This window comes from Sceloporus occidentalis, unplaced genomic scaffold (assembly GCF_023333645.1).
Source record: "Sceloporus occidentalis isolate IW3139 unplaced genomic scaffold, rSceOcc1.0.p SCAF_5, whole genome shotgun sequence".
In the NCBI taxonomy this organism is placed as follows: Eukaryota; Metazoa; Chordata; class Lepidosauria; order Squamata; family Phrynosomatidae; genus Sceloporus; species Sceloporus occidentalis.
This window is the reverse complement of record NW_028316985.1, coordinates 24,896,606-24,920,728: the sequence shown is the minus strand read 5'-3', so window position 1 is coordinate 24,920,728 and position 24,123 is coordinate 24,896,606. Positions and strand designations below refer to the sequence as shown.

Genomic DNA, 24,123 nt, shown 5'->3' with positions numbered 1-24,123 from the left:
AGAATAACCTACTATGCAAATTAAGTATGTACAGTACATGCAAATGGCTTTTAAGTTACACAGGGCACATAGTATAGCTTTTCCTGGTTCCCAACTGGAGAGGCTGGTGTGGTCTTACCATTAGGCAGACTCAAGCAGTCATCTCAGGTGTCAAATACTTTAAAGAGGAAAGAGTGGCAATCTCACAAACTATTCCTCCTGGGCTCCCTGGCTGCTGTATTGGAGGAAAGAGTTCTTTGTGCCAGTCAGACAGCCTGCCCATTGCCCCAGGTTTAGTGGAAGACACTATTCCGATTGCTAGTACTGACATATATTTCAGATGCTAGTCCAGTCAGTTTCTGAACATGGAATGGGGAGGGGCAAGTTGCCATCTGGTTTTGCCTCTCAGTCAGCAAAATATCTTCAGCTGGTTGTATAAGGAGGAGACATAAGCCACTCATAATAGATCATATGTTTTGAATGCAAACGTCCTGGTCATAGACTCTTAGGCTGATGTCACAGTGCAGAAATAAAGCTACCACTTTTAACTTCCATCGATCAAAGTTATGGAATTCTGGGATTTTCAGTTTAGTGGGGCACCAGAGCTATCCAAATGGAAGGCTAAATAGCTCACAAAACTACAAATCTTAGAATTCCATAGCATTGAGCTATGGCACTTAAAGTGGTGTTAAACTGCTTTATTTCTCCACTGTATCAGCAGCCTCAGATAACAGGTGCTGGAAAAGATCTCTAGATATGTTAAATGTAAGAAAGCATGTAAAATTTCTTGGTTTTGCTTTCAAGAGAACAGTGGAAGACTTTAGGGTAGTGGGAGCAGATGGGGACTGTGGGATCCATTCCTCACATGCTTTGTCTACTGAAAGCTTCAGTGCAAGCCACAGCCATTTTCTTGCATGACGTAGAGTTCAAATGTCACCTCCTCCCCACAGCTGAGACCACCACTCAATACCTATTAAAGGTCTTGCTGAACCAGTCAGATTTCAATTCATTCTTTTTATGTGCTTGTGTTGCCTGAATCAGGTAGCTTCACCTAATTGCCTGGCTGAAAATCTTCCATGAGCTATTCTTTGCCCTGAAAGGCAAGCTCTTCTGGTTACTAGTGGCCATTTCTCTTAGGAAAGAAATGACAGGTTGTTCAACTGGGCTACGACACTGGAAGAATTGATTAACCTCTCTCTCTCTCTGTGTCACAACCTCAATACATACACGGAGAAACCAAGATATTGCTTTGAATGTAAAATCAAGACATGCTAAGCTAATTTCACATCAAGTTTGGCTCTTAATCCCTAGATATCAGAGCTTGGAAAGGTTATCTTTTGACCATAAATCTCAGTCTTCCAGATGGCATGGCCATTAGTTGTAATACAAAAAAGTATTTTTTTTAATATCCTGCCTTGGAAGCTACTGTCAATGAGAGAGAATTATCTTTGTCAGCATTGTCCAGTGGTCTGGCTCAGTATAAAGCAGTTTCATCATACATTATGCCAGTACTGAATTTTGCTTCCTTTTCCTGGTTGCCCACTTTAAAGCCTTTGAAATCTGGCAAAAGGACTTTTCTCCAGCATGTTATTTCCCTATCTTGTTCTCCAGTATATATTATTGCCTCCTTTTCAGCTTTGGATGTGAGTGCAGACCTGACAGAGTTGGGTCGTACTCCAGTTGCTGTGATCTCTGCAGGTGTCAAGTCGATACTTGATATTGGTAAGACATTGGAATATTTGGTAAGTAAAGCTAACTGCACAGGGGAGGGGAGGACCTGGAAGTGAAGGCTGATAATAATATAATTCCTGAATTATTGACGTTCAAATGAATATGTTGGATAGTAATAGAAAAATAGGAAATAATAGGTGGGGGAGGGAGGAGGCTGTGATGACCTCTCTTGAAAAAAAAACTTCCCTGAATCCTACTTTTCCTACTCTACTGGATAACTATAGGCCAGTCTCCAATTTTTGGGCAAGGTGTGGTTGCTTCTCAACTCCAGGCATTCCTGGATGAGACAGATTATCTAGATCCATGTCAGTCTGGTTTTAGGCCTGGCTATGGAACATAAATAGATTTGGTCGCCTTGGTGGATGACGTATCCAGGGAACTAGACAGAGGGAGTGTGATCCCATTGGTTTTGTTAGACCTCTCAGCTGTTTTTGATACATCAGTCATGGTATCCTTCTGATTCACCTCTCTGGGATGGGGCTTGGAGGTTTTACAGTGGCTCCGTTCTTTCTTGGAGTGGTGTTCTCAGAAGATGGTGCTGGGGGATTCCTGTTTGACTCCTTGGCTACTGTCCTTTGGAGTTCCTCAGGGCTCAGTTTTGTCTCATATGTTATTTAACACGTACATGAAACCACTGGGAGAGGTTGTCCAGAGTTTTGGAGTAAAGCGTCACCAGTACGTTGATGATATCCAGCTCTATCACTCCTTTCCACCTAATTCCAAGGAAGCTGTTCCTATCCTGCTCTAATATACTGGATGAGGGCAACAAATTGAAACTTAATCCAGACAAGACAGAGGTTCTCCTGGTTAGTCAAAAGACAGATCTAGGAATAGGGATTCAGCCTATATTGGATGGGATTACACTCCCCCTGAAAGCACAGGCTCACATTTTGAGGGTATTCCTAGATTCAGCACTGAGCCTGGAAGCCAAGGTATCAGTGGTGACAAGGAGTGCTTTTCCACAGCTAAAACTGGTGCATCCTGGATAAGTCAGATTTGGCCATGGTGGTACATGCTTTGGTTACATCCCGGTAGCATTACAGTAATGCACTTTATGTGGGGCTGCTCAGAAATGTCAGTAGGCCCAAAGAGCTGCAGCCAGGTTGTTTACTGGATCTGGCTACAGGGAGCATACAACTCCCTTGTTGCAACAGCTCCACTGGCTGCTGATCTGTTTCTGGGCACAATTTAAAGTGCTGGTTTTGACCTATAAAGCCCTATATGGCTTGGGTCCAGGCTATTTGAAGGACTGTATGTCCCTTTATGAACCCACTAGAACACTGAGAGCATCCAGAGAGGCCCTCCTCTCTGTCCCACCACAGTCTCAGGCGGGTTTGGTGGGAACAAGAGAGAGGGCCTTTTTAGTGGCTGCTTCCAGCAGTGTTGCCAACAAGCTTCAAAGATATTCCCTGGAATGTTTTACCAAAATCCAATATCCCCGGAATTCCCCAATATTTAATGGAATATTCAGTCAAAATCCCCAGAAAGAAATTAATTTAATTCCCTGGATTCTGGGGAAGTTCCCGGAAATTGGCAACTCTGGCTTCCAGGCTCTGGAACTCCCTCCTTAGAGAGGCCGGGATGGCTCCACCCCTGCTTCAATTTTGGCAGCAGATAAAAACATTTTTATGCCTCCAGGCTTTCTCACACTGACATTGGTGATATAAGAGTTTTATAAAGATACTCAACTTGTAATACAAAATCCATTCCCATCAGGGTTTGTATTAATTCCTTCAGTGTTCCCATCCATCCATTTCTTCTCATTGTCTCTATAATTTCCTTTTCCTTTGTTGCTGGTGTCATCATTATTTTCCTTCTTTGCAAATGTAACATGTAATTGGTCAATGAAGAAAGCCAATGTAATAGTGTGAGGTCACTGCCAGTCAATGGCTCTGCTATACCTCCCAGGAAGAAATGACAATAGCACTACCTTTATTTATTTCCACATATTCATCTAAATGACTCTGTTTATTTTATAATGAGAAGGAACATACTGGAAGGTTTGGAGAAAAGTGTAATCAGTGTAGGCTAAAAGTGGTCAAGTACAGAGCTTGAAACAGTTCATTTTTGGATTAAAATCCCTAGAGTCACATTCTCCTTGCCATCTGGGCTTTTACTTTGACTGTTGACCTTCCCTTTCTACCTCTACAGGAAACTCAAGGTGTCTGTGTGGCCACTTTTGGAGAATCAAGAGAGTTCCCAGCTTTCTTTTCACACCAGAGTGGCTTTCAGACACCATTTCAGGTGAAGAATGAGGAAGATGCTGCTCAAATGATTGGTGAGCTATGTAGGTGGAATAAAGTGCTCTTGCTGCATGAGTGGAGTCAGACTGGAATTTAAATCAGGGTTTGAGAAATCAGTGTATTGGACTATAGCTCCCTGAATCCAATGGTTACATTGCCCAGTGCTACCAGCGGTCATACTGACCAGAGGATTCTAGGGGCTATAATCCAAAAAAGGAATTGCTGCAAGTTTAGCTTTGTTTATGCATTGCTGCAATTCCCCATGCATGTTTCATCACTTCCTGCCCCAAAGAAAATGTAGGCTTTCTAGAGATTTCCCACATCCATTTGTCTCCTCTAATCGATCATCTGATTTCATTTTCATTTTCCCCTTGCTCCTTAAACCTCAGATTTCTGCTCTTATGCCCTCTATTTTTGTAGATCAAGAGGTTTAGGGCAGCCAAAGGAACAGTTGTATTTCAAAATCTGACTTTGTACTGCCAGGGAAGAAAAGATCAAAAATATAATGGATCATGAAAGAATGGGAGTTTTGAAGTCCTTATTGCAAACAGAGCTATGTTTCTGAAGTTCTGTGGCTGTGGAGGATAGAGGGATATTTTTTCATTTTTCTTACTCTGTCATCCCAGTCAGCTGGGATCAGAAAAAGTTGCTTTAGGTATGCATGATCACTAGAATCATCGAATCACTCAGTGGAGAAGGAACTGGGAGGATAGCTAATCCACCCTGTTTCAGAAATCTTACAATTATAGTGCCAGATCGTGTCTGATCTTGGAAGCCAAGCATGGTCAGCCCTGGTTGGTACTGGGATGGGAGGCTGCCAATGAATACTAGGTGCTGTTGACTCTCAAGTCTGCAGTTTGTCTTGTTCTCAAAAGTAGTGTACAAGAGGTACAAAACAGTGTGCCCCCACCTCTGCAAAGAAACAACAATAGCAGTTTTCTCCCATCACTTTAGAAATAAAAAGAAAGACCATGTCACTTTAGATTAATCTTCTTTCTCAGACAAATCATTGGCCTTGCAATTGGGCAGTGGAGTGCTGATTGCAGTGCCTTGTCCAAAGGAACAAGCAGCATCCGGACACCTTATTGAAGAAGCAATCCAGCAGGCCTTGGAGGAGGCTGGGTAAGAATTCCTTGAGTCCTATCCCTCTTTTTGTAATGATTAAACCTGTAATTATGTAGGCAATTATGTTCATGCTAGTATCTGAGCTTAGAAGCTTAGCAAAGATTATAAGCTTCAGTTAAATGTACCTTCTCCCATTGCTGCTCCTGGAGTGGAATATATTCTAAAACTCAGAAAAACCTATTTGGATTCTGTCATCCCCTGTTTCTACCCAGTTAGTTCTGTGTACATGTGGCTTCTGCTGTCAACACACAGAATAGTTTTATCCTTCATTCAATCTGACAGAGAAGATTGCCCATCATCACATTTGTTAAAACAAAATGTGGATTGTGTGCTTTCTTGGCAGACAGACTACTCAGATTATAGACATCCAGGCACACCTTTACAGTGATGTGTTTGTACACAATCTTTGGTTTGGGGTGGGGGTGGGGGTAATGGGTTTGTAGAATAGATATGCCAGCTGTCACAAGGTAGAAAAATAAGTTGGTATTTTTTAAAATTTTATTTTACTATAGATACCCAAGGCATTTAATTATGCATTGTTCATATTAATCAGTCAATAAGTGATATTCTGTAACTTGATTATCTGTTCTCATCCTGGACACTTCTTGTTACATTTTTAGGGGGAAAGGTATCATGGGAAAAGAACTCACACCCTTCCTGCTGCAGAGAGTGAATGAATTATCCAAAGGGGAATCTCTGAAAGCCAGTATCCTTTCCTAGTAATGTGTGTGCATTTATGGGCCTAGATGCCACCTGTTGATGAATTTAATTGGTATATTTTTAGGCAGGGACTATTCAGAGGTGTTTTGCCATTGCCTTCATCTGAAATATAGACAACAGCACCTGGTGTTTCTTGACACCCTCCCTCCCCCATTAAAGTACTAACCAGACCTGACCCTGCTTAGCTATCAAATATAGTCAAGGTCTGGTGCCTTCAGGGTATTCTCCTGCAATATAGTCCAAAAAGCCAGTTTATAACGTCTTCAATCCAAGTTTTCATAAAGTCTGGAATTCTGGAAAAAATAGTACCCTAAATTTCTTCCAGATTAGGTTTGTTTTGTTTATGCACACAGATTTGAATCTCTTTCTTCCCAAGAGAGGCGGCACATCATGCCACACATGATACAAGCCAGATGCTCTGATGCTGGGTAGAGAGACAAATGTTTAGCCACTGCAAGGAGGAGGAACTTGGGCTAGACAAAATTTTAGTCTGATCCAGTAGGATCCTTACTTATCCTTATATTCTTGTGGCAATCTGCCCAAATTCAAATAGTGAGTCTCATGGATGATTCATGGGGAACTGTTTCCCCTTGTATAGGAACTGTGAGATCAGAAGGCATCAGAGGGCCAGCTGTCCTACTTTAAAGAGGACTCTCTCTTATTTGAATGTATGTTCTTATTTAAAAGGCCACCCACTCCAAGTCCAGTTTGAAGGCAAAGAGACCTAAGAAGAGATTGTTATCTCTCTAGGCCAGTGGTTCCCAACCTACCTAATGCCGTGACCCCTTAATACAGTTCCTCATGTTGTGGTGACCCAAACCCATGAAATTATTTTCATTGCTACTTCATAACTGTAATTAAATAGGTGCTTTCCAATGGTCTTAGGCGACCGCCATGAAAGGGTCATTTGACCCTCAAAGGGATCCCGACCCACAGGTTGGGAACCACTGCTCTAGGCCTTGAAGTTAGCACCTAGAGAGCAGACCAAACAGGGATGTGGTGTGCCTCATTACAATTTCTAAATTTGTGTGTCGTGTCTGTCCGTCTCAGATTTGATCAAATTCACATTTTGTTTTGGTGGTGATGATGCATTTCCTTCTGTGAAGGTGCTGGAAGGCAGTAGGTAAAGAGGAATTCCACATTGCAGGTGCATAGACTCAGTGGAGAAACTCATGGTCCCAAGTCTGCAAGACCATAACAGGGCTGTTAATAACAGGAGCTACACAACATGCTCAAGAGTAAAGGCATATCACTGAATACCAGAATCAGGGTTGTCCATGCCATCGTATTTCCAGTGTGAAAGCTGAACAGGAAAAAGATCAGCTAAATTTGAAATGTGGTGTCAGAGGAGAGTTCAGAGTATGCCATGGACTGCCAAAAAGACAAATAAATGGGTCCGAGAGCAGATCAAGCCTGAACTCTCCCTTGAAGCCAAGATGACTAAACTGAGACTGTCATAATTTGGACATATCATGATAAAACATAACTCACTAGAAAATATAATACAGTGGACCCTTGCCTTACGTGGTGGATCCGTTCCACACACACACACACACACACGTAAGGCTAATTCTGCGTATGCTTGAGCCCCATTCATTTGAATGGGGCTTGTGTGCGCGATGGCTCAGTGGCGTGGGAGGACGCAGGGTGCCATGGGCATGTGCCCCATTCATTTGAATGGGACGCGCTGCCCATGGCGCCCCGTGCCCTCCCTGCGGCTTGAGCGCGTACACTCAAGTCCGTTATAGCGCACCCGCAAATAACGCAGGCGCACTGTAATGCTTGGCAAGGTAGAAAGTAGTAAGAAAAGAGGAAGACTGTATAACAGGTGAATGGATGCAATTGTGAAAACTGGCCCTGAGTTTGAAGGAGCTGAGCAGGGCTTGTTGATGACCGGGGCTCTTGGAGGTCTCTCATTCATAGGCTCCCCTCAAAGCCAACTTTGAGCATTAGTAACAACAACAAGATGATGTGTAAGTAGTCACTCTAGAAGGACATAGATCAAGAGATGTAATCATATCATTGTGAGACTGCAAGTCCCAGCAGTGCTTCCCAATGTAGCAAATTGTGTGGAATCCTGGGAGTTGCATTCTCACAACATCTGAAGGGTTGTATGATTCCCACCCTTGGTTTAGATGCAAGAGATCCCTGTACCAGTTGCTTACATGCATTTTTCTTTTGGTTCCTGGTTTGTTGTTGCTTTCCTTTCCTTTCATCAGTCCCCCTTCAGATATTGCTTTGATTAAGAACAATGCCAGAGTGGGCAGTCGCATAGCTGTAGCCCTGAATAAGATTCAGAGAGCCCAGGGACAAAGAAATAGCTTGCCTCAAAATGAATATGTATCTACAGTGCCAAAACCAGTGAGTACTCAGCCTTGCTAGAGATGCCAGTTTTTCCAGAGAAATATCTTTATTCTTGATCATTTGCTCATCAAGTTGGAGTGCAGGGCTCTGCTATTTTTGTTGGAGTTGGACTGATACCTGGACTGATTTGCTGAGCAGGAACCATTTTGGGTTGTATACGTTATTAAACAGTGGCACATACAGAGACTTAAATCATGTACATGTACTTTCTGCACATGGGGAACCCTCTAATTCTGTTGGACTACATCTCTCAGTGGCAACGGTGGTCATCTTTAAGGGGTGGTGAGAGCTGTGGTTTAACAAAAATTCAATCTGCCATGTTGGGGAAGACTAAGATGTTATGTGTGAATTTTCTGTATGCAGGACTCTCCTGTTCAGGAAGGAACTGAACTGGGACAGCCATTAGATGTAATCTAGTTCCATGATCATGCAGATTGATGGCATTAAGGCTCAGTTGCAGACAAGATGGGTGGGAAACAAAAACATCTGCTGAATCATGTTAGAGTTTGGAAGTAATTCTATATAAGGCACGGTGCTACTCATAATATATTTCCTGAGATCCTTCATCAGGAGATGTAGCTATGATGACAGAACTCATTTGTCATAGCTATGTCTCCAAATATGACACACACACACCATCCTTTTTAGAAGCCAGGCTGCACCACTAACATAGGCATTTCCAAGGCATTGGGGAGCAGGGTACTGAGTGAAGAAGTGTCCATTCCTCTCCCAGCCATAGAGCACCTTCTGACAGGCAACTGCAGGGTGCCACAACTGCTTGTCAAAAAGCATCTTGCTGCCAAGAGAAGAGTGGCCACTTCATCGGCACCTTGAAAATCCCTGTATTTATTTGATCAGATGTGGAAAGAAGCTGTTAGGCCAACATAAGAGGGGCACCTCAATCATTACACTGGTGCAACAACCAAAAACATAAATTCAGAAATTTACAATGTAATACATCTGTTCTGCAACATTGTAAATACTGAGCAGGATGCCAGCCTTTACTTTTGCGGGCATAACAACAAATTAATAGGCATTGTGATGTATTTCATGCATTGTGTAAGATTGAATCATTATTCCTAAAACACTGTTTTGAGAGTGTCATTTGGGGAAAACTTTTTAGCCATTTTAAAATTTTAAAATATTTTTAGAAACAATCAAAATACAACTAAAGTCTATTAGCAATAGATTACTTTTTAGGTAATCAGTAATCAAAACAAGCTATTTTTAAAAATAGTTAAAATAGTTTTAAAGTATGGCCACATATAAAGCAATGAGCCAGCAAACAGGTAACAATTCTTTGTTAACATGTTGAAATCTAGAGGGTGTGAAGTGTCATTTATAAATTATGTTGAATAAGGTTTTCCTATACCATAATGAGACTCTTAACTGGAAGGACTATGCAAATTTCTCTCCATTCATTACATGTAAAAGAAATGCCATTAGATCCCCAAGTGACTGTCAGTGCCAAATTCCTCCCCTAAAGTAAAATCAAGGCTTTCATGGCCAGCATCCATATTTTTTGTGTTGTTTTTTTTTCGGGCTAAGAGGCTGTGTTCTAGAAGAGTTTATTCCTGACATTTCACCAACAGCTGCTGGTTGTTATATAATTTATTGTTATGCTTCTAAAAGTAAAGGCTGGCATCCTGTTCAATATTTACAGTGTTGCAGAACTCTTCTAGAACACGGCCTCGCTTTCCGAAAAACTCAAGCAAAAAAATATCCTCCACTAAACATCTACATATTTGAGAGATCTGAATTCCTGTTACATTAATGTAAAATATGCTCAAAAACTGTAACAAATCTTGATGTTTCTTCCATGGCAGCAAAGGTCGCTCCTGTGCTCTGTGCAAACAAGTGACTAGAGACACAAGAGTTAATTTTTTGGCAATCATCTGGCATATTTAAAGACCATTTCCCTTTGAAGGGAGATCATATTGCTACTTGATTCAGTGGGTCTGCCAAAGGATTAAGGATGACATACACAAGGAGAGCCTGCATAGTATAGTGGTTTGAGTGTTGGACTAGGACTCCAGGAGACCAGGTTGCAAGTTTACATGCAGCCAAGGAAACCTACTGGGTGACCTTGGGCAAGTCACTGGCCTGTTACAGACAGTCCAAAATAAAGCTGCTTCAAGTCACTTTGGAGGTATGGTATTTCAATGATGCATGAGTCCTAAGAGTCCAAAAGCCACACCAAAGCTGCACTCCAGTCCTTAGGACCGGAGCGTGGCTTTGGTGTGGCTTTTGGACTCTTAGGACGCATGCATCATTGAAATACCATACCTCCAAAGTGACTCGAAGCAGCTTTATTTTGGACTGTCTGTAACAGGCCACACTCTCTCCACATAAGAGGAAGGCAATAGCAAACATCCTCTAAAAAAAAGCCTTTCCAAGAATACTCCCTGATAGGTTTCCTTAGAATTGCCAGATGTTGGAATTGATTTGAAGGTAAATAATGATGACAAATATTTTATCACAGCTATGCTTTTTTGGAAACCACTGTAAACTTTGCAGTTATCAAACAGGAAGAGTGCTCGTAGGTAGCAACATACTTTGTGACAAATGCTTAGTGTGTTTCAGCCAAAGGGGCACTCAAACAAATGTCATTTATTGTGCTTTCTTCCATTAACTCTTATTCTGCTTCTGTTTAGAGTGTACATGTTCCCACATTTAGGCACTTCAGCCCTGCTGGATCGGTGGGGCAATTAAATGAGTTGAAGATAATTGGAAAGTACAAACAGTCTGCGCAAGCCTTCTGGCAATTGCTCTAAGTTATGGGAAATAATTATTAGTTAGCTGATTGTTATTTCCCACAATTAGAACCAGTTAGCCAGTGTAGCACATTGATTTGAGTGCTAGGCTATGACTCTGGAGACCAGGGTTCCATTCCCAGCTTGGTCATGAAACCCACTGGATGACCTTGGGCAAGGCACATGCTCTCAGCCTCAAGGAAAAGCAATGGCAAACCTCCTTTGAACAAATCTTGCCAAGAAAACCCTATGATAGGTTCACCTTAGGGTCATCATAGGTCAGAAACAACAAAGTTCAACCACTGCTGTACACCTCTGTTGGGCAGGACTTGGATCAAATGCTCTATTAATAGGTTGATCATGCCTGACAGTGGAAAAGTGTGGAAGATAAAGACAGGTGACATATAGCAATGCTATGATATTTTTCCAACTCTGTTTTATTTTCAGGTGGTCATCGGTGGCATCAATATTGACATCATAGTCAAGGCCAAAGATTCAACAATACTGGTAATTTGCATTTAGTGATATTTAAATGACATTATAGAACCAGCATGGTGTAGTTGTTTTTATTAGGACTCTGGAGACCAGGGTTCAAATCCCTGTTTAGCTAGGGAAACCCACAAAATGTTAGCAAGTCATATTCTCTTAGAAGAAGGCAATGGCAAACCTTCTCTGAATAAATCTGGATCCTGCAATGTGGTTGCCATACATTGGAATTTATTTGAGGGCATATAACAACAACAACACATTGATCTCTTACAGGAGTGGAAAACATGAAGTTGGATTGTAACTTCTATAAACTTTAGTCAGTGTATCCATTGGTTGTGGGATGATGGGAGATGCCATTGAGCAACAACAGGTCACTATTTCTGGCCTGTTGAATTCTGAATACTAGTAATTTGCTATGCCAGTTTTCTTGGATCTTTGGTAGTATAAAGGATGAATGCCTGGCTGCAAACAAGTATTGAACAGGCTGCTAATTAAGCAGGAAGCTGGCATGGAATCAAATACCCATATATACTGGGCCATTGTAATGCAACAAAGAACAGGACAGGACTGCTGTAGTTTCTTCTAGAAATCTACAGCATTGCAAGAAGTGAAATGGATAGTTCCAGCTGCCACAAATGCTGGTTTGAGACTTCTGGAACCCTACAGGAATAAATAAAGTGGGAACTCTTCCACACGGAGAGATATTGGCATTAAGCTACTGCTGTTTTGCACTATGTAGGTGTGATGTAACCTGCTTTTTATCCCACTTTTATGGGTTGTAGGTATTGCTGTAATAAGCAGTGATTGTCATGCAACCCGTATCCAATGGAAAACATACATATGGCCCCTATGAATTATGAGGAACAAAAACACAGGTGACAAAACCCCAACTGAGTGGATTGTGTAGGGGGAAAGGGAGGCTTAAAGCTGATAAATAGACAAAAAGATGTTTGCTTTGTCCTGTGTCTGGTTGGAACATTGGATGCCAAGTGATGTAACATGCTTCTTTTCCCAAGGACTTTGTTCCACAGCCAGGCATCTGACCACATTTGTGATTAGCTGATATGTGGTTGGAGAGGAGAGGAGAAATGGAATAGTGCAATGCTTGTTTAATTAAAAATTAACTAAGAAAACACTTCTTAATCTTTGGAGACAGAGAAGAAGAAAAAAACATGGTAAATGTTAGTGGGTGTTTCTTTTCCAGAAGAAATATGGAGACTAGAAAGTAATAGGAATCAGTTGATTGTAAAGAATAGCTGTAGTCCAGCTCCTTTTCGATGTCAGCCCAAACTAATGGCAGAGATGACGCAAGGGCATGACAGATTAAATTTTGTTATTATTATCTAGTTCAGTTGTGCCTAAATAAAGGTCCTGTCTGAATCATGTTGGGATGCAACACTTACATTGGGTGTTGGTCTCCATTTTAAATTAGTTTCTTCTCTTTAAGTGTCTTGTAATTAATTTTTTCCCCAAGAGCAATGTCCATAATCTTGTTGGTGTCTTACACATGCATAAATTCCCCTATGGAAGCAGTTTGACATTTTTGTCCAATGTAGAGAAGCTGCATTTGACTTAGAGCCCCCTCCAAATCCTTTCTCAACAATTATCTTGGTTGTCTCCTCACCTTCACCCCTGGGTTAGCAGGTGCACTTTTTAGAAACCTTCCATTGATGACAATTGAAGTAAGGACTTTACCACATGAGGCTAAAAAGTGGAATTCTAACAGGATAAAGGTGTCTTTGGTCAGTACTTAACACATGACATTGTGTCCCTCCTACTGTCGCCCTGCTTTACATTTGTTTTTGTAATACAGCTGTCATTGATGGGCAAAACCCATCAATAGCTCTCAATGTCACTATTGTATCACAGCTGTATGGGTGCAAAAAGTCTTTTCAGTTCAGTCCAGCATTACAGCGGTCACATAGCAGGATGGAGCCTGATTCTCTTTCCTCTCCCACTTGCTATTCCAAAGCAGGTCAACTTCTCACCTGTTGGGTTTTTATATTTTTATCTTGTGATATCTCCATACTTACTGCAGAATAATAAAATACTGTAAAAATAATTTTAATTTTTTGCTGTAATTGCTCAAACACGGCAAAATTAAAAATACATAACCATCAGACACTGAGTTAGCTTGCTTTGGAATATTGAGGGGGAACAGTAGAGAGGCGGAGAATCAGGTCCCTTCATGGCACCAACTGATATAATGCCAGAACTGCAGCAAAAAAACTTATCACACCTGGGGTGGGGGGAGGTTTCAAAGCAGTGCAGTTGCACGAAAGAAGAGAGATGTGATAAGAATAGTTTTCAAAGCAGTATGTTCCGGTTTCCTTTCATAATATGATTGCTGTGAGACATAAGGCTGGCTGGTGTGATAATGTTTACATTCAAGTGAATTAAACCAAGTAGATACAGGAATGCAGTATGGGTACAAGAAGATCACAGAGCATTTTCCTTTTGTTTAATTCCATTAACTTCTATTCTGTACTTGCAGCATGGAGGGCAGACAAATCCCTCAACAGTGAGACAATCATTTGGTGGTGTGGGAAGAAATCTAGCAGGTAATTCATCCACTTCAGCAGGGATGGACAGACTTCATTCTTGTGGGGTCTAGTTTATTTTTTTACTAGAGTGTGAAAGTCCACCAATGGGTGTAAAATAATAGCCTGGAAGGCAGAAGGAAATGCTTTTGAAATTAAAGGACAAACGTGCCTCTGAGCACATGCTGAACCCAGGAATTTATTTTCAGTGTACAGCACAGGAGTTTGAAGTTGCTATCAGATAGACTGGCTCTCAGCTGTTTACATTAGACTCGTGTATCAAGTAAAGGCTATGACAGTGGGCACAAATAACAAAAATAGAAAATTTTGCATCACATACCATAGGTGTGATACTTTAATTCAAAAAATACAAAAAGGGGCTAGATTCAGCTTCTTTATAATTAATTGGATTCTGTTGAGTATGTGCGTACCCTCCAACATTTTACAGATAAAAATTGAGATGCATGAGGCCAAGCAACATTGGGGTGTGGTCAAGATGGCAAAAGGTATTCATGAGGAAGAACAAACATGCTAGGGGAGATTGCAGCAGTCTGCTTTTTCCTGAACCCACTGAGAAGAGCAAGACTGCTCCCAGAAGTCCCCCTGTTTCTCTCCCTCCCAGTGCTCCCAGAAGTCGCCCATTTGCCTTGCCTTTGCCAGAGTCCTTCGTTTCTCTCCTTCTCTGCTCCCAGAAGATCCACCATTTGCCTTGCCTTTGCCCGAGTCCTCCATTTCTCTCCCTCCATGCTCCCAGAAGTCCCCCATTTCTCCCTCCTTCCCAGACCTTCTTCCCCCTCCTCCATCCCCAACTTGGGGGCTTCTCCCTCCCTCCCTCCTCCAGTCCTGCCATCAAATGATTGACACCCGGATAGGGTTGCCATAAGTGAGGACCTCCAAACCGGGACAAATGTAGGACAAATGCAGGACAACATTTTCAAATGTAGGACACATTTTTAAAAAATGGAGGACACGCAAAAAAATTGAGGCTTTTTTAGAAATGTTAATATAAATCCATGTTTCTTAGGCATGATCAAAATGGAGGACATTTTGACATTATTCGTAGACAGATCGCAGAAATGTACTTCCCTTTCTGGCCACCCCCCTCTCCCCATTCCAAACAGCACATTTGAGCATTGAACATGGCTTTATTTTAACATTGCCTCTTGCATATTTCAGAGGCTTATTCCACAATCAAACCCTTTGGTCAAGGGACTTTGGTTTTTCTTCATTTTGACTTGTTTTGTCTGTATTCCTCCCCACTAAATAAAGGAGACATGAAATGGAGTCAATGGGTACAAGTTGTTCAACAAAAAAGTCTTGTGAGACTCTGTAGGCAAGAGGTGCACCATGTTAAGAACTGCATTAAGCACACTTAGGCTGCTGCCACACTGCTTTCACTCTCATCACTCCATCCTATGGAATCCTGGGATTTGTAGTTTGTTGTGGTGCCAGGGCTGGGCTTTGAAATCTCAGGCATAAGAGAGGCAAAAGGCTTGGGCTGCATCTACACTGGAGAAATAATCTGGTTTGAGACCACTTTAACTGTCTTGGCTGAATGCTATGGAATTCTGGGAATGGTGGTTTGTTCCAGCACCACAGCAGAATGGCAGTTAACCCCTGGAAAGCTCTCTGACCAAGGTGACCAATGCCCTCACCCCAAAATGTAGGGCACCCAAGCAAAAAAATGTAGGACATGGCCAAAAATAAAAGCTAAAAACACCCATGTAATTATAAATCCATGCTTCTTAGCCATGATCCAAATGGAGGACATTTTGAAATGTGACAGAAGAGGACATGTCCTGGAAAAGGAGGAGGATGCCTGGTCACCTTGTCTCTGGTCCAAAATACACTGCAGAAATAAAACAATGCTGGACTGAAATGCCCAGAGTTCCTCACCAAAGCTGCATCCACACTGAGGAAATAATCCAGTTTGAGAGTGAGTTAACTGTCCTGGGTTAGTGCTGGGGAATGCTGGGAATTGTAGTACACTGTGGCCCCAGAGCTATCTCTGACAGGGAGTCCCATAACCCTCCAAACGTAGTTGAACTGCAGTGCCCAGAATGCCTCCCCAGGTGCATCCACACTGAGGAAATGGTCCAGTTTGAGATTGCTCAGTGCTGGGGAATCCTGGGAATTGTAGTCTATTGTGGCCTCAGAGCCATCACTGACAGAGAAGTCTCAATGTCTCCCAAACACTCGCATTCCCAGGATTCCCTAGCACTGAGTTAAAGCAGTCTCAAAGTGGGTTATTATTCCTGCAGTGTGTGTGAGAGATATAAAAGCTAAGGACTGGATTCATTTGGAGGATCTCTGTGTCCAAAACACACTGCTTGGACTGCCAGGGCTCAGTGCTATGGAATCCTGGGAATTGTAGTCTATTGTGGCACCAGAGCTCTCTGACAGAGAAGGCCAAATGCCTCACAGACCCCAGAATTCCAGAGCATTGAGCTTTGGCAGTTAAAGGGGTCTCAAAGTGCAGAGGGGGGGGGGGGAGAGAAAAGCCAGGGAGTGTGAATGAGCTCTGAGAGGAGGAGGAGAAGGAGGAGGAGGAGGAGGGAGGGAGCCAAGGGAAGTGGCCAGGACCATCAGCCTCCTCTCTTCCACCGCAGACTGCTGGCAAGAGGCTCTGCCCCAAGGCAACGCCTCCTCTGTGGACCATTCAGCTTCCTTTTGTCAAAAGAGCTCTGGTGCCACAAGAAACTACAATGCCCAGAATCCCATAGCACTGAGCCATGGATGTTTAAGGGGGGGGGGGGTCAAACTATTTCTGCAGCCTTTTGCAACCCCAAAGCCTTCTATTATTTACCAGCAACTTGCAAGGCAAAATCTCTTCCTTCACCAAGCCCTTGAAAACCAACCCAAGTGGAGGGCTGATTGCTTCTTTCCCATTGGTCAGCTTCGGGAGAAATTTGCATATTACAAGGAAAGGTGTTTAGGGCCTCAAAAACGACCCTGTGATAAAGAATTACAACAATACTGAGTGGTATACATTTAAAAGATGAGGCATTTAGACTCCCAGGGAAACAGGAACGATTTATGGCCTTTTTTTTTTTCCTCACTGTAACCTGGAAAGTAAGGCCTCTTGCAAGACATATATACCAAGTGGGCTGACAATAGCTCTGAGTGGCAGGTGTCCTGAAGACCTGCTCTCTAGGCTAAGCCAGGCAGGGAGGCGGGGAGGGTGGCACACAGCCATGGGGAGGGGTGGAGCTGCCTCCAGGGCCTTGCTGGGGGGGAGGTCCCAGGGGAGGGGCTAAACTGGGGCGGGACCAGGTGGCCCCGCCCCAAACTGGGAAAGTCCCGCCCCCAGGCGGGATATGGCAACCCTACACCCGGAGCACAAATGGGAACAAGAATCATGCCAAAAAAGCCACGCTTACTCTGGAGTAAGGTAAATCTTGTTTGTAGTGGGGACGAGGAACCTTTTGGAATTGATTTTTGACACATAGCCAAGCCAGATAAGAAATGGAGTCATTCCTCCAATGGGAATGAGCCCCAAGTTTGCTATACCAGTTTTTTGCTGCCTTTTAAAAAGATCCAGTTTCTTTCTCTCTTTCCCACTTTCTCTCTTTGAACTTGGCTTACTTTAATTGTTGTAAGCTGAGTTAAAATCAGAAGTAGCATTCAATTAATGCAGAAGAGAGGAGAAAAGAGGAGGGAGAAGAATCTTGCCCTTCCCTGTAAGCTCAGGTGAAAACAAATTGTTGCAGCTACTCCTAGCTTGTGTGCTATTCCTCATTAATAACTTTGCCATCTTGATGACACTGTGAAGTTGCTTGGCCACATTTGTCCTGGGTCTAATCGGCACTGCAAAAATAATGCAGTTTGACACAGCTTTAACTGTCATGGCTCAGTGCTATGGAATTCTGGGATTTGTAGCTTTGTAAGGTATGTAGCCTTCCCTGCCAGAGAACTGTGGTGTCACAACAAACTACAAATCCCAGAATTCTATAGCACTGAACCATGACAGTTAAAGCTGTGTCAAACTGCATTATTTTTGCAGTGCCGATTAGACCCTGGTTCATCTGTGAAATGTTGACAGATATATCTTTGGCCTGTTACTATCTCATAGTCCCCCATCCAGGCAATAACCAATCTCAACACTGTTTATCTTCTGAAATGAGCTGAGCTTGAATGTAGTGATCATACTGGGTTAGAGGGACCAATAGTCTTGTCTGCTGTAAGGCAGCTTCCTGTACAAAACAGAGAGAAGACAGCTGCTCTTTAACTAGCCCATGCCCTCCATCCAAGGTTTCTGTCTGGAACGTCAGGTACAAGATTGTTTTTTACACAATCCAGTTTTGTTCTGTTTCTCTTTTCTGGTTTCAGATTGCTTAAGCCGTCTTGGGAATACTCCATTCTTTATCTCAGTCATGGGGAAAGATGAACATTCTGAATCTGTCATGCGTTACTGCAAGCATATGGTAGCTCATAGCATGTGATTACTGTTTAACAGCTCTGCAAAAAAAAATCTTTTTATACTGGGAAGGACTTGATCTTGGTTTTGGTCCTTATTTTATAAAGGGCATTGCTTTTGCTACAAAAGACCTATGCAGCTAGTTCTTTGCAGGCTGTTCCATTCAATTACAGGGTAGATGCCAAAGCGTGTGACCAGCAAGCAAGAAATCACAGATGTTCTCTCACAGCTTCCCTTCACAACAGGGCTTCTCCACAAGAATACAGTGGAAGGGCTGCCAGGCCCAGGAAAACCCAGAGGAGTGAAGACAAGCAGCCACCCAAAGGGAAGGTATTTTTACTATACATCAAAGGAGCCACAGACAGAATAGGCAAAGTGGTGAGGAAGCACAACCTTCAAATGGTTTACAAACTGAGGAAGAAAATCCAGCAAATGCTTTGCTCAGCCAAGGACCAGAGAGGCCCTCTCACAGCTGCAAGAGTTTACCGCATACCATGCAGCTGCGGACAAGTCTACATAGGGACCACCAAACGCAGTGTGCAAACAAGAATCAAGGAACACAAGAGACACTGCAGACTGGGCCAGCCAGAAAAATCAGCAGTAGCAGAACATGCCACTAACCATCCTGGGCATAAAATACTGTTTGAAAACACTGAAGTTCTGGACCATGCCAACCACTACCATGTCAGAACGCCCAGGGAAGCCATTGAAATCCACAAACACCTGGACAATTTCAACCGGAAAGAAGAAACCCTTAAAGTGAACAAAATTTGGTTACCAGTCCTGAGGAATAGCAAAATAAGGACTCAGCAAATGCAAATGGAAAACCATTCAGAGTCAGGGGCTTTCCCAGCAGATAATGATCACCAATTAACAGACACTAATCCTCTTTTGCATTAGCCTCCCAGCCTGAGGCCAGCCATCAGCACAGAACAATACGCTGCAAATCACTCCTGCATTCCCAGGCTCACACAGTATATATACACCCAACTTTTTCCAGGCAAAGCATTCTCTGAAGATGCCAGCCACAGATGCTGGCAAAACGTCAGGAAGAAACTTTTCTGGAACATGGCCACATATCCCGAAAAACCCACAAAAAACAGTGGATATTGTATACCCAGAAGGTCTAAAACTCCTTGTGGCTACATTCAAACTCAGGAGACAGCAGCTTTCTAATACCTTCACTTGTTTTTAACAACACATTTCTGACTCTTATTTTTGCAGGAGGAAAAAAGGGGGGAAACTCAATGTTTTGAAGCATTTAAATGATTATTTCAGTCATATATTTGGTTTCAAAGCTTGCTGTCAACAGGGATGCCATTTCAAATATTAGTAGACAATTTGGGGAACGAAGGATTCACAGCAACTTTCCAAAATCACCCCTTGGTTACATTCAATATTCAGTTTGGCAAGAGTAATAGTATATTTTTAAGGACATTTGTTGCCGTTGTTCTAGTGATTAGAGTGTGAGCACACGAAAGACCTGAGTTCAAATTCTCACTCGAGGGACCTTGAGCCATACATTATCTGTGTTAGTCTAAATCTATTGGTTGTTGTGAGAATAAAGTGAGGGAGGACCATGTGAGAGATAAACATGCAATAAGTACTTTAAATACATTGAGCAAGGTAGTGACAATTTCCCACCCTTCCTGAATAGTGGCCCTGTTATCCACCCAAATATCAAAGAACAAAGCAAAAGCAAAACAAAGCCAATCCATACGAAAGCTGAAGGAAAGTCCCTGTATATGCCTGTGTCTGGGTAGTAAGTGAGAAAACTCCTATTTATCACTACTCTTCATAATCATCTTTCTGTGATTTGTTCTTCAAATATTCTATTATTCAGAATATTCAATCTTCCTTTTGCAAACAGGGGCAGCAACTAGAAATAGAAATTTCACAAAGTTGGGATGTAAATGAATTCTAGGCCCTCTGCTAAATCTGAGACTCCTCTTCAATTTTGAAATCCAGGGGAATGTAGAAGTGGGACTGGGATTTGGAAAGCCAATCGAAACAAGACAGAAAAAGCTGGGTTTACATACATCCCACTGAGTCCAAGAGGATTTAGGATCACACTCAAGGACTATAGATACTGGTGTGCTTCCACTATGTTTGTTGTTGTGCAATCATGATGCTAATCCAGACCACATTGAATCAGAAGCTGGATTCTTTATCCAATTGAGATTGTTATTTGTGTACAACTAGAGCTAGATAGGAGGGCCAGCAAACATTTTGCTTTTAAAGCCCCGAGACTTGAAAGAGCTGGTGGGAGCTGCAGAAATGTAAAAATATTTCACTATATTTCTTTTCTCTCTCTGCTTTGCTTTGAGGATATGGGAGGCATCTTGCAACTGGAGGGACACAAAACAGCCACTTACTGTGCTGTAATCACAGGTAACGGAGAACTAGCCCTTGGCTTGGGCGACATGGACATCCACCAGCAGATCACTGAGCAATATGTAAGACTCTTCTGTGCCCTCTTTTTTTCACAGGAACTGAAATCTCACTGTCACACTTGTTACTTGCATTATCTTCAGCTTTCCTAAGGGGTTGGGGTGTAGCATTTGGGAAGAGGGCTTGGAAGAAAAAAAGTTTGACTATAACTCTCTGAATTCCCTGGCCATTTCTGCCTGCCCCAAACATCTGTTGCCTGAAGCACTTGTCCCAGTCTGTCCAAAGAGAGAGTTGATTCTGGAATTTAACCTGTCCTAAAAGAGAGTATGCAATTACTGATATTGCCTTCTTTTTGTAGACTTTCCAGTGACATACCATCTGGGCTGGATACTGTATATGTAGAAGAGTGGTATTTGAAGGGCCATTTAGAGTAAGGGGATCAAACAATGGCGGGATACAGACCGCCGCTTTGCGGCGGTCTCCCGCCGGCGCCATTTGCTCCGCGTGGGAGCTGCAGCAGCCAAACCGCGCGGCTCCCGCGCGGAGCAAAAAAGAAGCTCCATTTCGGAGCTTCTTTTTGCGGTGCCTTTATGATGTCGCGAGGTGCCGCTGGCGTATTCGCAACGTCATAGGCGCCGCGACACGTCTGGACGCTATGCGTCCAGTATGTAAACATGGTGGCCCCCATGTGGAAGGGGCGCCGCCATGTTGTACGTATTCTATACGTACTAGGGTTAGGGGGGTGCGGAAGCACCACCCCTTCCTAACCCTAGTACGTATAGAATACGTACTATATGGCGGTTTGTATCCCGCCAATGTAACCTTTCAGATATTGCTGGATTGCAGTTCCCATCGTCTTTAGCCAGCACAACTAATGGTGAGGAGTGCTAGGGTTTTCCATCTTAGTAGCATCTGAAAGCTATTTGTTCCCCACCTATGATTCAGAGTAGGAAAATATTATAAGAACTTTTGGTGTAGATAAGCCTGCAGAGCTACCACTAGCTACATTCTTAGGAGACAGAAAAGAATGGGACTCAGGAAGTGATCATGAGAAGATCAGTTAACATCAAGAGGAGACAGATCACACATTGATACACAAATGAACACCTAATTCACCTTATGTGTCTCCATCATTACTATCCCTTTAAACATATAATGTTCATCTGCACTGCACAACTATAGCATTCATACCATTTAAATGATTACAGCACCATAAAGTGAATACACTTGTCTCTCCACATTTGTGGATTTGATTATTCACAGATTTTATTAATACAGTATCTTCTCTCTAGGAATTTAAGTCCTCCTGTGTAACTCTATGGTCAAGCCTTAACCAAAAGTCACACTGAAGGACCTAGAGAAAACACCCCACTAGGCATTTGTAGCTCCTGCAGAGCACTTCTATGGTCAGTGTCAATGTTGCACTGGAGAACCTATAGATTCCTAGAGAGGTATTCTCTCAGGTAAAAACAATGTTTTTGTTATTTGTGGTTTTTCAACATTCACGGGGGTCCTCTGCCCCTAACCCCAGCGAATGGGGAGGGATGAATGTATTAATATTAATATTAATAATGCCACTATTTAAAGCAGTTAACAGTGTGTATGAAGACAGTTACAAGGTATTTAATATAATATCCTACAATTATTTAAAGAATAAAATTTAATACATCAAGAAAAGGAAAAATATGCAGATACAAAGATGGCTGTACACTAGGATGCTTCTGACTGATAGTTCCTCAGGGTGTTCAACTACACAGGAGTCTTTGGTGGTCCTGATTCTTGGTGCCTGATCATTTGTGGACGAGAGCCTGAACGTCACCACCACCCAGCCTAATCTTAAGGGGGTTCAACTTTCATGTCCCAACCTGTCCTGGTATCCTTGCCCATAATCAGATTCAGAAGCATGACACCATCTACTGAGACCTTGAGAGGACTGCAGCAGATGATGTGATTGTTCTGCATCTGGCTGTGGGGACATAGCCAGACTCTTCTCCAATCCATTCTTTGCTAAATGGGGGAGGATATCACAGCAAAATGGTGAGTCCTGGGAGAGGCAAGAGGATTGATATAGTGCAATTCTGCCTGTAGAACTTTACACTCAGTGATTTAGGATCTTGGCCACTATTTACCAAGCTAGGCCCAGATAATCTGTAGTTCTAGGTACTTTGAGCCACCACTAAAACCACCTATAATGAGCCTGTCCTTCAGAAAGAACAAGAGTTGTGACAGGGTGCTATTTATCTGGCTCCGCTGCCTGCCCTACCTCCACCCACAACTCCTTACAGGCGCTCTGTTTCTAGGATGTGCTGAGCTGTAGAAACAGATAAACACAGCCTGTTTGGTAGCTGAGGCATATTTTGAGCTACTAATGGAAGGGGTGATTAGGAGTGATTCAGGTGCAACTACACCCTTTTCCTGTGTTAATAACAACCATGGAGAAAGATGGAATCAAGGCTCTGTACTTAACAGCTGATAGTGTTTTGTTTAAAAAGGCAGATGTATGTCACCAATTCACTTATCAACAAGACCTTTAAAAGGCTGAAGATTGAAGGGAAAAGGTTACTCTCTCTCCACCCTTTTCTGATCTTCCTTTCATTAGCAAATGAAGGAAAAAGAGTGTAAAACCATTAAATTATATATTATGTCCTAGAATGCTTTTTAGAATAATATGATTAAAAGAAAGCCTTATGATTTCTATCAGGCTCAGTGTGCTGATGGACACTTTGATATGATGTTTCTTTTGATTGATTTTACCTAAATTGTGAACTGTGAAAAGTTTTCTTGAGCTGGAAGGAAAATCTATGGTGGAGGCCAGTATGCTAGGCAAAAATCAGTTTTGCAAAGCTAAAAGTAACTACAGTTACAGTTACAGTTACAGTTACAGCTAAAAGAAAACTACAATTTTCCATACTCTCCCAGCCATGAGAGAATGCAATTTGGAAATCCAGTTACTGATACACAGCAAACCTATATCAAGAAGAGCAGTCAGAATATCCTGGCTAAATGGAACATGTCAAGCCATGGAATTCAATTCCTTTACTTTAGGAAGAGAAGGGAGTACGTCATTCTTAGAATCAAGTCATTTTTTTTATGACTGACTTATTCCTTCAGGTGTCCAAATTCAAAGAGAATCTCTGCTCAGCTCCACTAATATGCATTGATGGGAACGTGCCGGTATCAACCATTCAGTACATTTGTCAAATTGCCAGATATCATCATCTAGCAGGTGAGAGGAGCGCAATGAGAAAATCACAGGGACAGCTGAATTCTTTGTGCTAAACACCTTCTGTATTTGTCTACTCTACTGTATATTATACTCAACTATAAGTCGACCTCACGTATAAGTTGAGGGCACATTTGGAGCCCAAAAT

The 24,123-nt window shown here is 42.4% G+C and overlaps 1 protein-coding gene across 1 annotated transcript in view; it reads left to right on the top strand.

Annotated features, from left to right (window-relative positions):
- Positions 1–24,123, top strand: part of LOC149311782 (uncharacterized) — a 37,951-nt gene that overhangs the window by 6,455 nt on the left and 7,373 nt on the right. The window contains exons 5-14 of the mRNA XM_089527901.1: positions 1,615–1,721; positions 3,862–3,988; positions 4,955–5,075; positions 5,699–5,784; positions 8,029–8,159; positions 11,363–11,422; positions 13,899–13,965; positions 18,274–18,368; positions 20,689–20,817; positions 23,864–23,978. Coding sequence (XP_089384027.1) covers positions 1,615–1,721; positions 3,862–3,988; positions 4,955–5,075; positions 5,699–5,784; positions 8,029–8,159; positions 11,363–11,422; positions 13,899–13,965; positions 18,274–18,368; positions 20,689–20,817; positions 23,864–23,978 — 1,038 coding nt within the window. The remainder of the gene's footprint in view (positions 1–1,614; positions 1,722–3,861; positions 3,989–4,954; positions 5,076–5,698; positions 5,785–8,028; positions 8,160–11,362; positions 11,423–13,898; positions 13,966–18,273; positions 18,369–20,688; positions 20,818–23,863; positions 23,979–24,123) is intronic.